Source organism: Stigmatopora argus, chromosome 1 (assembly GCF_051989625.1).
Source record: "Stigmatopora argus isolate UIUO_Sarg chromosome 1, RoL_Sarg_1.0, whole genome shotgun sequence".
Classification (NCBI taxonomy): Eukaryota; Metazoa; Chordata; class Actinopteri; order Syngnathiformes; family Syngnathidae; genus Stigmatopora; species Stigmatopora argus.
Genome location: NC_135387.1, coordinates 11645313 through 11661735, shown reverse-complemented (window position 1 = coordinate 11661735; position 16423 = coordinate 11645313). Strand labels below are relative to the sequence as shown.

The window sequence follows — 16423 nt, the reverse complement described above, 5'->3', positions numbered from 1 at the left end:
GAGGGGAAAAAAGTACAATGTTTAAGATTCAAGTTCAACATCTGTGTTAATGTCATTCTGACCAGTGCATACCTTGTCAAGTTGCTCAATATGGATGTAGTGTAATGTGTTACTGCTTGTCTGTTGGAAATATTAGTTAAAATTAATTAATTCAAGATATACATAAATAGATCATCCCAATGATAAAAGTGTTATGTCCAAAACATTTTGTCTTTACCTTCCTCTCCACTTTGACTTCAGGGCTTGGTTCAGCATAGAACTCAAAGTGCAGTGTTGTAGCGCTGGGAGGATACTTCTGGTAGGCAGTACCATTGGAAGTGAGGGGGGGAAAAGCACAGCTTGCTTGAGTTCCCTTTTTCCCACTAATTTAAGCAGCCCAAAAATCCTACATCGACAATATCACAAGTCATTTGCAGATTTTTACCGTCATTAGAAGATCCCTGCAGCACTCAGCAAGGCCAAAGCCATTCTCCTTTCCCCCCCAGCTCTGCAAATGTGAACAGAGACAAAAAGGTTACTTCTAGATTCAAGTGACAATTGGAATCCATATTCACTCCACCTCAGCCAAATGTTGCAGACGCGCTAAGAGAGGTGTTCTTTTGTCAGATCCTAGCCTTGTTATGTAGTTGGACCGCTTACTGAACACATAGAGGAGGTTCAGCACAGACAGGACAACTTGCATGTCACATGACGCCAACAAGGTGGTTAAGTGCTGCAAAAGAAAAAGCCAAGATCAAAGAGTTTTATTAGTGATTGTGACTACTTGCATGACCTGTAATACCTTTTGGAGTGGAAACGGTCAAAAATCTTGCAATACGATGTTAAATTTTTAATGGAAAAAATATCCTACATAATTATATAACAGAAAAAAACAAGTGGTTTACACAAATGCTATAGAAATATATCATCGCTGCCTTAGATAAGTGTTATAGGTCCCATTCATACGGTGACACAATCAGGTCAGGTGTTCTCAACCAGCCTAACCTGCATGTTTTTGGAGCCCAGAATTTTTGCTTCCCGTTTTCACCATCGGCGTGAGAACGGGACGCCATTCCGCAACATAATCTTTGCGGTTTGGTGTCGGAGCGTCTACGCGTAAACAGGACCTAAGAATATCCCCCAAACTGACCTCAATGGAACTGTAGAGGTGCCTGGAGAAGCTGTACTCAATGAGCAGAGCTGTAAAATTAAGCACTGCCAAAAGCAGGGCTTTGAGCTGGCTGTTGTCTGGCCGGTCACACACCAGCAGCCATGACATATTCTCCACTGTCTGGCCTGCATCACACAGAATGCCATCGAAGCGGTCTAGCAGATCCACCCAGTGGTACAACTCACACTGTAAAGGACAGACAATCAGCAATCTTTGACTCTAGTCACATTCCTATCAAAATGCGGAAATTCAATTTGGTCAATTTTTGTCCAGAGTATTGGCTGCTCAAGACTTACCTTGCCAATATTCCAGGTCTTGATGTGCTGAAGTTCAACAAGCAGTTGATCATCACTGCATGCTTTCAGTTTATCTATAAGTATCCTACAATCGGCAGGCTGCAAGTTTAGAAGACACATAAAGTTTAAGCAGATTCTCAATATTTGTCATGATTAGAGACTACTGTACAACAATTATCATGACCAGATTTAACACATTACTATAACAGCATTCTACAGATTTAAGACATTTTAAAGACCACTTGGAGGAAACAAATTTAATGCCAACTCCAGGGCAAATTTCACATCCAACTTCACCCTCGTCCCACAAAAGAAATCTCTAATTCCAAAGATGTAAAAAAATAAATAAATAAAACAAATCTCAAACACAAGTTCATGCACTGCAACAATGTAAAATTCAGGGAAGAAAACGATTAAAAATAAAGCTTAAGACTTTGCGGTTACCCTGCCCAAGTAATGACCAAAATCACTGCAACGTCCTTTAATCAGCATCCCCAAACAATTACGTAACCAGCCATATTTTATTTGACACAGTATAAACCAAGTGTTAACTTTCCATCATGAAAGATGTGGAAAAAAAATATTCCAAGTGACAACTATGATGTTGTAAACTCCATTAAAAAAATCAAATGAATGGCTTCTAACTGACAGCTTTTTAATTGACAACAATTGTTTTAATTTGATTATGAATGTTGACTCAAAAAATGGCATTTGCAATAATTTTATACTGTGGAAAACCACTTTTGTTTTCTGACAGAAATAATCATCAACTGAAGCTGGTATATAAATAACCTGCAAAAGTTAAACCTGATGCGGTGTCAGGAGTGTCTTTTTGTTATTTATTTATTAATTATATATATATATATATATATATATATATATACATACATACATATATACACACATTTTTTGAAAGAAAAACAACTGATTCTTGCACCCATTTTGGTGTCAGTGACGTCAGGTGTCGCGATTCAGAGGTCAGTTTGTAGTTCTATTGGTGTTGTTAAGTGTATCCTATTCTAGAATTTTTACTTAATGTCTGTATTCTAGCTCTGTGTAGACAGCATATTCCTATTTTTCAAATGACTACTGAGACAAATCAAAATACTACATTAAAAATAGAAAGCGTGGTCCTGACATGGAGCTGAATGCAGTCGTTACAAAATAACAGAAATGGGCATGCATACTTACAGCTTCTGTCGGGGTTTTCTTTAACTTGCCTCTGTCCACCTTCATGGTTGATCGATTTGAAGCTCCTGTTGAAAAGTATGAACGAGAACTTTATTTTCATGTTGTATAACCATTTTGAAACAATGTAATGACATAGGCTTAATTGGAGGCATACGTACAGATGTGGATTTGGAAATGGCCGCTTAACGACATGTTTGATTCCACTTCACCTGAAAGACCAGAAGACCAGCAGAAAGTAAACCAAGCAGCAGGTTCAAACAAAAAAATGCACACTGAAGTTGTATGATAAAGACATGGATTCATGACTCATTCACAACCAATGATGGTTTTAACCGGTAGGACTGCAAATAAAGGATCACTGTCAACCCTCCTAATACAAATGGTTTGGACGCTGATGACTGAGAATTAATACATCTTGCATTGTTGGGAAACCACTAAGCTGAATAAATTTTTGAAAAAATGTGTGAGCTAGAAATGCGTTAAAACGCGACAAACCGTGATTGGGTTTGCAAGTGATTGTACAGTCATCTAACGATTGACTGCTCATCACAAAGCAACCTGGCAGGGAGCCTATTAGCCACTGACTAGCTCGCAACAAACTGCGATCGGTAAAATAATGTGACATGCGTCTTTAATGGGCTTAACAAGTCCAATCAATCTACCTTCATAATATTATGCGTTCCATATAAACACTGGCCCAAGGATGACTTGACCGCCACAACCCAGACGCCGACAGCTTAAAGTTGGAGAGCTAGGCGACTACCTAGCGAGCTAACATGCTAATAGCAGCATGATGGAAAAATGTTCAACATTGTCTAACGTCTCGGCTCTCTTCGTACATGATTGAGGGTTTATTTGTAAAAAAAAAAAAAAAGTGTGCAGTGCCACAATCACAGCCAATGGTAATTTTACCATACATTCCAGGCACAAGCAACGAGAGCGCAAGGCGACATTCGCTGCGGAGTTGCCGATAGCCTGAGCCGCTTTTAAGTATGTCGAGATACACACTTCAAAGCCTTTAAAAAGCCCGAGACTGCATTAAAATCGGCCAAATCATACCAGGCAGGAACTAATGCCTGACCCGGGGTAAACTTTATCACAAAACTGTCTTTTGACGCCATCCGAGTCGCAGCTGTCAACCCACAACTCGGGATAACCCAGCGCACTGTCCCGGGAAGACGGTGGACTAATTTAGTTCGGGGCTGCGCAGGCCGAACAACAAAAAAACCGCAGTTCCTGTTCAAGGTCCAGTTTTTCCCTCACCTTGGGCCAACAACGAGCAGTCGGTGGCCGTGAATATTAACTCGCCGGGAGGTGAAATGAGTGCGGCGGGTAAACGAGCGATTCTTACCCCTGCTCATCGTCAGACGGCCGTAGCACGCGCTAGCTTGGCCGGCTACCGCTAGCAAGCCCTGACGCGGAGAACAACTCGCTGAATCATTGTCGTCACACGGACACACTTTTGGCTTCTCACTCGATGTTCGGGAGACAAACGCGGGAGCGACCGATCGGGCTTGGGCTGTGCGAACAACCCTTATCCTTCGTACGTTGAATGTTTATTTCTTTTTTTTGTTGCTTTTTTTAAGCCACGAGTGACGTTGACCGCGCGTATACATAGCACATAGGCACTGGCGTCTGAGTAGTCAAAAAAGTGAGCAAATGACAAGACTCCGATTGGCTATCCGCCATTCGAACTCTTATAAAGAGTACTAAATGTCCCCAAACCCCCAAAAAACGCAAGCGAAAAGTGCATCTATGTTTTATTTGACTGATTGGAATTTCCACCAAGCGTTCACATTTTGAAATCACGTACAGTGCTAGAGCTGCCTTGAGATTCAAATTGAAGTCGTCCACGACAACGCTCGTAACATAAAACACGTGCATTCAAATCGGCTCTCTATTATAACGACTGGAAATGCCGATGACCCAAAGACATTGGCACTTTTTGTATAGTAATCACATTGGTTGTCAAAATGAACATGCAAACTAACCGTAACCACAAGGCAATGGATTATTCATTTAATAAACAAAAATTTTGGACTTGTATTTCCCTGTACTTTAAGTATTACTATTACTGTTAGACAAACAAAATTGCAATCACAACGCTGTCTAAAAATGTGTGAGTATGTGTCTAGTATGTGTCATCGTTTATCTTCAACCTACACCTAAAGATGGAAATTAGCCCTTGGCTACAATCTTACAGATGTACATATATATGTTCATTAACATGAATATAAATATGTTTATTTATATGTGCTGTCCCTTATTAAATAAATCAAACTCAATCAAATTCAAGCTTTCACCTGCACACAACATACTCACTCTTAGTTATACATCCTAGGGTAGCACATTATTAGTTTTTTTTAAATAAACATTTTATTATAGGTCAATGCCTGGCATTGACAATTCATTTAAACCAAGGGATTGGCACTGAGTGCTTATTTTTCCCAATACCCCACTGTCCCAGTCAAATTTGATGGGACATCTGGCACTGTCAATGGCAGCTAATGAGATAAACTAGTACCCTAATAAATTATGTTTTGGCATTAAGTCGGCATCCTTTAGCGCAATGCTAAATGCTTGTTTCATATGAAGTGTCATTTTCTTAGATTTTTGTCTTGTTCAACATAAGACATCAGTGAGTGGCATTAAAAACCAGAAAGCAATGTTTAGAAGATTTGATACCTTTACCGTTATCTTTACATTAATTACCAATTAAAACATACATACCAGAACTGATTTGGTTCAATGAACAAACCATTCAATGTTCCATCACTGTACACTGGCATGCTTTGTAGTTTGTTTCAGTGTAAATAAGGGCATTCAACTTTTTTTTTTTTTACTTTACATGAGTTTGACAGCGGCAGCGAATAATATCAATATGTAAGTCAAATTCAAATACTCAACATTCCACTGAAAAGATACACAGTGGTAACAGTGATTTAAAAGGGATACTTTTTAAAATCATAATTACATTTCCACATCCATTAGGTTTCCAGTCATTCATTCATCTTCCATACCGCCCATCCTCGAAAGGGTTGCAGAGATTGCTGGACCCAGGGCAATGTTTGTGTTTTGACCGTATTTAATAGTGTATTTTGAGTACTTTCTGCTGGAAACTACATGCCTTAGACTCAATAAGGCTTGCGAAACAGTGAGCTTGGCAACAGCTGTTTTCTTACAGCACGCAAAGCAGTTTGAACACTTTTGTCAGTGTCATCACTTGACAACCGGTGACAAAACAGTGGAATAACATTTAGCATAAGGTACCAATACATCACATTCACTTCACACGCGCACACACACACACACACTTTTGTCACTGCGACCATCACCAATTTCTCAAGAGGACCCCCGATTACAACACGTTAGGAGTCACGGTTAGATTTTAGAAATGAACGAGGAGCAGGAAAAACTACCATTAAAGCACACACGTTGAATGAAACGGGTACGTAACATGTCTCCAAAGCGTGGAACAGTAATGTTGCGTGGCTTGAAATATGGGTTTTATAATCAACCAGTTCGCCTTTATCCAAATGTATAGCTCCATTAAAAGCGAAGTCAAACGTTTCTACAAGTATATACATCTTTATTAGGGCGAGTCTGAAGGTTTGAGGTTAACTGCAAAGGTTCACAGATCACAAAGTCAAATTAGCACTCGGGTATACTGTCCGTTTGAGTGGACGAAGAAGGGAGGAAAAAAGCTTTTGGCCATGTCTGGTATACACGTCCCGCTGAAGAGGTGAACAAGAATGGGTTCTCGATTGTAGTTCATAGCCTATGTTGAAGTAGTTCGCTAACCTAATAACAAGAGATCGCCACAATGCTTTATCAGAAGATCATGGCTACATTAAAAATGGCGCTTTAGGCGCTACAGCCACAGTGTACTAGCCCTCAAAACAACCTTGTGGCTTGGGGAACGATACGCAGGGAAGTTTCTATACGCATCCATCCATAGAAGAAAAAGGCACCTCGCTGGCTACTTCAGAATGCAGTGGCGACACTTTTCTAAAGAAGTATTTGTGCTTACCTCGAATGCGTGTTGGACTCACTTCTCCATCTTGGACTAAATAGTGGGAGGGCAAAACTAGATCTCGCGAGAATACACGTGTGCTGTTGTCTACTAAGGCGGGGAAGGAGGCACTCCCATGTATAGTATAAATAAATAATAATAAAAAAATTAAAAACATGTTGAACTCAGGCTACTGAACACGAGGTAATTTTTTGTGGATGCTAAAAGAATAATACTATAGGCTCCCCCCCAATTACCATAGAACGTAGGAGTGTAAACACCAATTACAGGATGATAAAATATTAGTTCTTTAGAAAATAATCCGATATTTTCCAATATCAATATTAAATGTTCTTTGATCAATTTAACATATCTTCTGTACCGCTCATCTTCACAGAGGTGCTGGAGCCTAAATGTGGGCATGAGCCAGAGTACATCTTGAACTGGTCACTTGCCAATTTCAGCAATTTAACAGATTTTCGCCAATCTATTCTTTTTGGAACCATTTTGTCACTGACATATTTCCCCTTTTTTATGAATGGGAAAAAAAAACTGTTTCTGAACTAAAAACTCAAAGATTATGTTGATCGATTGGAGTTTTCTTAGTTTTCAATTTTGTTTGTGACCCAGTAGCACCTAAAAGCCACACAAGTACCCTAATGGCCTTTGGTAAAAACAAAAAAAAATCCTCTTAAATTTCAGGATATTGTAATTTCTGATACTGTATTGTAATTAAAAATGTAGAACAAAAGCAATCATCATTGAACACACCAAGTGAATTGTTTCATATATGGGGGAAAAAAAACCTACTACTACTTTTCTTTCCAAGTCATATTTAAAGACATTTAAAACAGTACACAAAATTAATACATTGGATTAATTAAACCAGAAAGAAACAAAATGAACTTATTTCCCCCAGTACATTTCAAAAGTTACAGCCAAGACATGACTAAACTTAACAATTACTGCATACAAATATAAAAACGCCTATTGGAAAAAATACAGCAATGTGTCATGTACAACAATAAGAAAGGTTCCAATGCATCTGAACTATATAAAAAAAAGTGTATTTACACAAGTTGATCATTCATGTTTTCACTTTGTACATCAACATTTCTGTTGACATTCTCGTTCTCATACATTCTGTGGAATGAATCCTCTAGCCTAGTTGGAATTACAGTGGATATAAAGAGAAGAGAATGTAAAGTGCACCATTGCAACTGATAAAAGCATGGGTGGTGCTTGCATTATTGTATGTAAAAGCTTTTTTTGCAACTACTCCCGGGGGTTATGGAAAGTTTTAAATGACTCAAGATGTCGGGGTAGAATGGAAAATATGTGCACTACTAGATTTTGAACTGGAAAAGAATATAGGGTTCAAGTTGTATTTTAGTTTTTCACTAGGGGGAAAAATAGAACTTTTATATCCACTGTAAATCCTTTCAATCTAGCTAAGTAGACATAATAAATATTACATATGTACAATCCAAACAAATGTAAAAATATGAAAAGATTTCCAATAAAATAATTGTTACCATTTCTGTACTGCAGTTGAAAGAGTAGAGATTAAGAAGGATGAAATACAAAAATCAGGTGGGTTGACTGTAAAGAAATAGCTTAATACGAAATTAGATTGCCTGTAAAAATAAATTAGAATAAATAATTGCACAAGTACAATTGTTGTTTCACCTAATCTTGATTTGCAGAAAAATCCATAGATTAAATGGTTGAAAGGAAACCATGCATTTCGGTCGACGTTTTGTAAATCTGCATGGAGAAAAGTACTATTACAAAAAAAACTATTTTTCAGACAAATTAGGGATTTAAAAAATATTATCCTGACTGAATTGGAATTCGATTTGAAATACTTAATTTTTCCTTTTCCCTTTTAAACTTGTTATTGGAAACGCCGTTGGTACAGCCCACTTTGTGTAGCCAAACGGTCATACAGTGAGAGTGGAGTGCCAAATGACAACTGTCAGGCAAGAGATGGTCAGTCTAATAAAGTGGAAACATTAATAAACAAATATTTAAGTATAAAATATAGATTACTATCGCTACCTCCTTCAATATTTTCACAAAACGAGGATCCCTATGCACATCTACAGACAAGTTCCAGCTGGCATCACAAAAGAAGTTTGCCATTGCGGTGAATCTTCAAAATTTTTCCAAGTCTCTGTTTTGCAGTTGCAAGTCCTTTCTTTGGACGCTTTCCTAAATTTCAAAGACATACGGATGCATAAAGCGTGAGAAAAGGGACAACGAAATGGAAACGGTGCCATTTCATTCCTGCTGCTTACCTTGACCGACTCCCGCCACGCCTTGGCTGACAAGCCCTGGAGGAGAGGCACCAGAGAGTGAGCTGCTATTTTGTGGTGACAAAGAAGGTCGACGTGAAGTGAGGAATACCCCGGGGGCCATAGCTCCACCCCCTCTAGGGCCACCAGGACCAAAAGGTCCGGGCCCTGCTGTGTATTCATGGTCAAGAAGACTGGCAGGATAGTAATCCATCCTCCTGTGAGGGCTGAAATCTGGTGCCGGCTCTGGAACGTTTGGTGGCGAGGGTGGAGCTTGTTCTACCTGAACTGGAAGAAGGCTCGCAACAGGAACTGGAGGATGCACCTTTTTGGTGTATTTCCTTTTGGTAGGCTTATGTTGCTCCTGAATCAGAGAAGAAAAATGTATTCATGTTTGATCAATAAAACATGCTTGTGCTTAATGTTTAAAGTGCAAAGCCAAAATCACCATTGTTTCCTCACTCACCTGATGTGCCAATTTGGCTGCAGCCGCCGCCAAGCCCGTTTCCACTGACGCCACTCGAGCGCCGTCTCTTGCTGGTCGATCCTGTTTCGGGAGAGTAGGCATCACCCTGGCTGTGAGGTAAAGAGAGCATAAATTATTAGTCAAAACTAAAGGATCTGGACTCTGAAATGCAAAGTATTAACCTTTAGGACTCCAAGGTGTGTCATCCCAATTTTTCTTCCGCTTCAGTTTAGCTTTGTTAGCATGGTCCTCCTCATCTGACTCTAACGAGGGATACACTGCAAGAATGAACAAAACCACAAGTTTAGTGTAAATTACTGTAAGATGATCCTTTGAAACACAAATTGATGTGAACCTCAATATTATATGAGGACCGCTGTTGGTTGCTCACCGTAATCTGAATCTTTAAAGCAGGTCCCCAGGGTCTCCTGCTCATCTGGGCTGTCTTCCTCACTTAGATGCCGGGTTGGACGCTTAATGGGCCGCTTTCCCGGTCGTTGGATTACAGCTTTTTTCTCAGTCCCTGTGGTCTTTTTGGTCCCCCCAGTGACCCACACTGCTCTGTTGCCTTTACCTTTGACAACTCCCAACCCCTCAGAGATAGACAAGGGCGACGATGAGGAGGAAGAGGACGATGATGACGAGGAAGAGGAGGAAGGTGGGTTTGCCATAGAAAGCATACCCTGGATGGCATCACGAGTACTGGGAGAGGCCGGGGCTTCCTCACTGGGGGAGGGAGACAAAAGTGTGGTGCATGCATACGGCAATGATAACGATTAGAAATGTTGACTTTAAAAAAGGTGGAAAATAAGTGTTCCGACCTGAGGGCAGAAGAGTCCAGGCCTGCCACCTGTTTGCTGGCCTTCAATAAGTCCAGAATGCCCCCTGCACCGCCCTTCACACCATGAGCTGCCAGTGCTTCTTCGTCTGTGGTGTAATCCTCCTAAGGCCGCGTAATAAAAAATGACTAGTGAAGATTGATACTTTTCAGGTTTGCCCAGAGATGAGCATGTTTGACCATTGATTAGGACAACCAGCGGTAAATCTAGATAGATCACAGTAATACTGTATTGGCTCAAATATAAGACCGTGTTTTTTGCATTGAAATAAGAATGTTGGTCGTCTTAAATTCGGGGTCTAGACATACCACTCACAATGACAGATATATATTATTTATTTATTTTAAAGACTAACCAGCCACTAGAGAACAAGTGCTAAGTCAGCAGTAAAACAGTATGAGGTATATCTTTTATATATACGTATATTTTTTCTGGACTATTTCATTTTATCCTCAAGTTCAACTTTGCTTCACTTCACCATAAACCTTGCTGTGATTTTGTGTAAAATGATGACGTCATCTGAATCTTGAATATGCAGAAATATTGTGGAGTATACAAGTGTCACCATTTAAATATGTATGCTGCTTGTGAATCCATGTTGATCTTACCTCAATATCAAAGTCGACCTCCCCTGGCTCCCGAATGCGATTGGGATCAGTGCAAGGCTTGGCTCTGGGCAATTTTCTCGGAAGACCTGGGGAGGTATTATTAAGACACGATTTTGAAATGCACCTTAATAGCTGTAAGACGTGTGGAAAAATCAATTTTTAGCCAAGTGACATGAGACAGGGGATATAAAGATAACCAGTTCATGTTTTTTTTCCCGGTTCCGCTTCACTTTTTATCCATTTTACTATAGGAATAGACCCGAGAGGTACAGTACAAAAGAGTTGGCTCTATTGTACTAAGTATTATACTAACAATCTCACCACTTAGTTTCTTTTTCTTGCTTGATCCAGTAAGTTTGCGGCGTGGAGGAGGGGTTTCGTCTATTTGGAGTTCATCCTCAGATTCCAAATCAGAGAGACTAGATCCCTCCATGACAAGGTGTTGGTACTTGGCGGCTGCCCCAGCACCATTACTGCCAGCTCTCTTGCTGGAGTTGAACAAATAAAAGAATTAAACAGTCGTTGGTGAGACAATGACATTATTAATATAGCAATAAAAAAAAATCTCAAAAATTACCCTTGAATTTTCCCATTGGACAGCACGAGTTTCAGCTTGCTTTTGTTGACCTTTCCTTCAAAGCCATCCAAAGGCAGCTCCAACTGGAGAGCAAAAAAAGGAAAGCAAAAATAAAATAAAAAAAACATGGTGAACTTTCAAAATGTTTCGCGCGATCTCCTTATTCTATGTACCTTGGCCTTGCTTCTGGACTTGCCAGGTGGGATTTTTTTCAGAGTATGCTTGGTGTGGATCTCAAGCAGGTCTAACTCTCCTGCTTCTGTTTTATAAAGACCCTTTTGGTTTTTCTTTTTGGGTCCTGGTGGCGAAACATTTACAATTATGTCTTTGGGCTTGAGGCCTTTCTTCTTTCCAGGGGGGCGGCCTGAATTCTGAGAGGTGGTTAATGGAGCTTTTGAGAGAGGCGATCCAGGAAATTGGGGTCCAGTACGGCCAATATTCTGCTGGAAAATGTCCTACCGAGAGATCGAATTCAAAATCATCGTAAGATGAATAGCGACAAGAACGCTTTACAACAAAGGAGTTGCATATGAATGCATTTGGCTACACCTTTGGTCATTAGTTTAGTTACCTCAACCAGACGTATCTCCTTTGCAAGGTCCTTCACCAGTGCTTGAGTGTTGATTGTATCTGGAATTTCCACTTCGTGATCACCCAGTGCCTGTGGTCACAAAGCGCATTCATGAACTCACGTTGAAACTTGTGTGGCCATTGTGGTGTTCACAACTATATCTCTTGAAAATGCAAATAGTATAGGCAACATGGAAAATCCTGACAACCTCTTTCCTTGTCCAGGAGCGGAAGGCATTATTTAGGGCTTTTGCTCCATGAACCAGATAAGTGGCTGGGTGTCTGCGATTTTCTCTCAAGCCTACCAGACAGAAAAACACATGATTACAAAAGAAAATATGAAATGAGCCCACTTGTGGTAAAGGGTGAAGCACATATCAACTTGTCAACATTACCTCTAAAGGTATCGAGAAGGTGCTTCCCAACATACCAGCACACCGTTTCAAAATTGGGAAACTTGAACAAGTCTGCTGTGCTCAACCTCTTCTCTATTTCATATGCCCTAAAAACAAGAATCGTATTATGTGCATATTCTGCTATAACCAGTGAAACATTTTTGCGCTTCTTCCCTGTCCCTTTGTTAGCTTTTCTAAAGCCGAATTTTCATACAGAGTGTATCTGCATTGTTAACGGAATCAAGGGAGCTTTCATGAAACTAACCGGAGCTGCATGTCAATATTAAGACTATGCAAAAAGTTCCCTCCGAAGGCCAGGCAATCCACTGGAGTCAACACAGAGTGAATCCATCCTTGAACAAAAAAAGGAAAGGTTGTCTTTTATCATGCGTTCCAAAATGCTGAGATTAATACCGTCAAATAAAGACAGAGTATTAAGATCAAAAGTAATGTGTTCTTGCATACCAGTTGGAATGAACAAGGTGTTTCCTTGTTTGACGGAGCACTTGTAACACATGTCAACCTGGTCTCCGAAAAACATCTCGTTCTGATTGGACGATGAATTCCACCGCTCGAAAAGCGCCAGGTTGGCCGCCGTCGGTGATATAAGGTAGAATATTTTCTCTCCCTGAATGCACATGAATATGGGATGGCTCTTATGATCGAAATACATGCAAGTGAGGAAAAAGCCATTAGTCTTGCCCTCACCCGCAAAACATGATACCAAACCGAGGTGCCGCCAAAGTCAACGTGAAAGTCTGTGTAACTATCCTTGACTCCCATGAGGCAGTACTTCTGCACATTGGGCCGCTCAAACACAGACTCCTCGGGCCAGAGGTTCTCCACCCATGACAGCTTCCTCACAATTTTGGGTGTCTCCACCAAGTTTGACAGCCTGAAAGGAACAACATTTGCTCTCAAACACTCATCACATTCTATTTCCACTTATTCATTTTTATATTTATATTGACACGCGAAAATCAAGAATGTATTTGAACCTGGTTTCGGAGAACTCCAGGCTGATGACATTCAGCACCCGATCTCTGTTGGGGCTGTTATAGTACTCGGCAAAGTCACCCAGTCGCATCTTCAGATCAGACTGGCGAGAGACGTCGATCACATCTATCTCTTTGTCTGAACCTGCAGGAACATTGAACACAATAGGAGCAGTGCATGGTTGTTAATGAAGTGATATATATGTGGTGACCATAAACGTATTTACTATTTCAGCATTTTCTCAGGTGTCTCTTCTCTGTATTTTTAAAAGTAGCCCCCATTCGAATAATCTGGCAGACGAGATGAATATGCTCTAAAAGACTCAAATGGAATTGTACCTTCTCCCTGGCATTTTGCTATATTTACTATTTGGAATTTTGGCCCGTAAAATCATTTTTTTAAATTAAATTGAGCAAGCACTTCATTCACGTTGGGTACCATCAGGAGACTGAATTACCAATGTAGTGTTCTACATCGCTGACACAGAACGACGCCGGTGGCAAGGTCATGCCAAGCCCATCTCGTCTAAGCACCATGACCGGAACACTGAATGAATGCTCCTCAAGAAACTCCACCGTGAGCTGGGCCCCTGAAGGCTTCAGCAGTACTTCATCTGCACTGTGAACGACACAAAGCATGCAAACGTCCGAGGTTGTTTGGCTTGCCTTCTTTGACATTTTTATAAACATTACTATATAATCTTACCTGGGGAAAGTACGACTCCGCAGTTCCCTGACAAATTGGGGGCTGCCTGTCTTCACCAACCGACTGGGGTCTCTAACCCCAGTGGGAGCTCCATCTATCTGCTTGTTGCCTCCACGGCGCTTACGCACTGTGAAAATGAAAAGGACAGATCGACGATTACAGTGAACATTTGTGGTAACACTGGAACTATTTTCACATGGCATTAAAGGAAAATTTCACTTACTGACTGAGGGTCCATGAGTGAGCTGACAATTGGGGCAGTGATAGAGATCAATCTCTGTTGCTTTGTCCTCTTCTACTCCTACACAACTGTAAAACAACAACAAAACAGGCTGCGGAATGGTTGCACTGACATGGCCATCAAAAAGTTCTTTGCACGATGGGAACCATTTTGTCCCAAGATACGAAAAAAATCAGTTTCAAGACATCAAATAAAATCAAATATTCCCTGAAACATAAATGCACTTCCTGTATCTGGTATTTTATTTTGAAAATGTAGAATTGCTTCCCCAACTACCTACACTCCACTGGCTGGCCCCCCATAGGGTCGAATCAGTAGCGTCTCCATGGCGCTGGAACCGAGGTTAGCACGCTGTAGGAGTTTGTTAGATCCGGCAAGGAATACGGCCCATGCATGTGGCCACCGGGTCAAACAGGAGGGAATGGCACCAGTCCAACCCGAAAACTGTACGCTGCAGCGGGACGCTAGAGCAGCCTGAAACGGGCTAGCGGCCACCTACAGCGTTTGAGCGTGACCAAAAGTCTTTTATCCTGGCACTTTTTTAAGGCGGCGAGTTCTTTGAATTTCTTATTTTATTGGTTTAACAAATAATATTATTAGTTTTCTCTTTTTTTCCATTTATTCACACAATAATTCAGTGTCAAATAAACAAAGTAATTTTGTAAGTAGAGGGACCACTGTATTTTCAACTATTATTTGATCAACATTAATGAAAATAAAATACACCAAAATCACTTACCTTCCATGAAACCAGTCTTGACAAATGTCGCACTCAATCATGAAGCGAGTCACATCATATGGCAGGCGACACAAGCAGTACACTGGTACAGAAGCCATACTGAACGTGTGTGTTATTTGAAAGAAATGTTTCACATTTACTATATGAAGAAATGACGAATCCAAATCACCACTTTACAAATTAAACTCTTGCACAGTAACGGTGCTGTGCAGACGATGATAACTGGTTAAAACGCATATCCACTTCGGTGCATCAGGGGATCTGAAATGCAATTAAGAAATACATATTCAGCTAGTGGTTGATGGAAACATAAGCACTTTTTAAAAACATGAAAGTCCTATAAAAGATGTTTAAACCATCCCTCTGCTTAAGCGTAAGATATTTAAAGTCCAACTTATTACAGAATAATATTCAGAGTAATTCTGGTTTATGTTTCCATAGTACAGGAAGTTTAAAAAAATACATTCCGTCATTTGTAAACATACAGCTAGCCGCGTTAGCTCGCGAGCTAACATATCAACACTTTCCAAACGTTGTAATTATCCGCATATACCTGCAAGACATTCGTAAGACCTATCGAACTTTCTACTTTACTTGTACAATTGAAAAGAAATGCGATGTAAAGTGTGGAGATGGCAGATAGCCCAAGTGCTGTTTAGCAACTCACCGGAATGGCGCTGCAGCGAGGCCGAGTTTTCAATGGACGCCGCCGCCGTAGTAGGAGTGATGGAGTACTACAAGTATTCCCTACGCGAGATCGGGGGCAGCCGCGGCCTTACAATGCAACGGACTGGACAAGTAACAGTTTACTTCGCCGCATTTCATTTAACCACGATGATATTTTCGAATAAAAACGTCTCAATGCATCCAAAATGGAAAGTCGGAAGCGACAAATTAACACTTTAGCTACAAATGACAGCAGACTTCAAATGCACTGACGCCATTTTCAAAGACAACAGCGTCACTGTTGTTCATCACTGTTAACGCTAGTGTGGACAATAAAGTTTATGTAACAAAACTTCAGGGGAAAAAAAAGCACATTGAAATGGCAGAATTGAAGCCATAGTAAAGAACATAATAAAAACTTAAAATGTCGCACATTGAAAGAATAGAGTTGAAAATTATTTATATATATATATATATATATATATATATATATATATATATATATATATATATATATATATATAATATATATATATATACATTTTGACTTGTAAAAATTGGTTTTCTCAGATTATAGAACACACTTCATAAATAAATAAATATGTACCTAGTGTCCTAATGCGTGGACATCACATTTTGGGTCATGTAGGGCCTCAATATTCACATTTAGTCTAG

At 40.1% G+C, this 16423-nt stretch overlaps 2 protein-coding genes across 3 annotated transcripts in view; both read right to left on the bottom strand.

The window, feature by feature from the left end:
* huwe1 (HECT, UBA and WWE domain containing E3 ubiquitin protein ligase 1) overlaps positions 1-6758 on the bottom strand; it is a 32729-nt gene extending 25971 nt beyond the window's left edge. For both annotated transcript variants that reach the window (XM_077596674.1, XM_077596663.1), the window contains exons 1-9: positions 6668-6758; positions 2796-2846; positions 2638-2702; positions 1447-1545; positions 1130-1336; positions 560-712; positions 425-487; positions 218-295; positions 73-120 (exon numbers count right to left, since the gene is read on the bottom strand). In XM_077596674.1, coding sequence (XP_077452800.1) covers positions 73-120; positions 218-295; positions 425-487; positions 560-712; positions 1130-1336; positions 1447-1545; positions 2638-2682 — 693 coding nt within the window. In that variant the 5' untranslated portion in view covers positions 2683-2702; positions 2796-2846; positions 6668-6758. The remainder of the gene's footprint in view (positions 1-72; positions 121-217; positions 296-424; positions 488-559; positions 713-1129; positions 1337-1446; positions 1546-2637; positions 2703-2795; positions 2847-6667) is intronic.
* Positions 6759-7353: 595 nt separating this feature from the next.
* phf8 (PHD finger protein 8) lies at positions 7354-16050 on the bottom strand. Its single transcript, XM_077596652.1, has 22 exons — positions 15750-16050; positions 15083-15343; positions 14326-14411; positions 14103-14229; positions 13855-14015; positions 13400-13541; positions 13110-13296; positions 12867-13029; positions 12667-12754; positions 12402-12508; positions 12216-12307; positions 12008-12097; positions 11610-11891; positions 11437-11519; positions 11181-11347; positions 10860-10945; positions 10234-10355; positions 9804-10138; positions 9595-9690; positions 9413-9522; positions 8950-9310; positions 7354-8863 (listed from the first exon to the last, which is right to left on the bottom strand). The coding sequence occupies exons 2-22, from the start codon at positions 15178-15180 to the stop codon at positions 8775-8777; spliced, it is 3072 nt and encodes a 1023-aa protein (XP_077452778.1). The 5' UTR covers positions 15181-15343; positions 15750-16050; the 3' UTR covers positions 7354-8774.
* Between the last annotated feature and the right edge of the window lie 373 nt (positions 16051-16423).

Bases quoted from the DNA above. Each gene is read 5' to 3' on its own strand.
- phf8 (XM_077596652.1), bottom strand. From the start codon at position 15,180: ATGGCTTCTGTACCAGTGTACTGCTTGTGTCGCCTGCCATATGATGTG. The intron at 12,098-12,215 runs GTTGTCAGGATT...TTGTGACCACAG, and splicing joins GCTCCTGGACAAGGAAAGAG to GCACTGGGTGATCACGAAGT. The intron at 8,864-8,949 runs GTAAGCAGCAGG...TTTGAAATTTAG, and splicing joins CGTGGCGGGAGTCGGTCAAG to GAAAGCGTCCAAAGAAAGGA.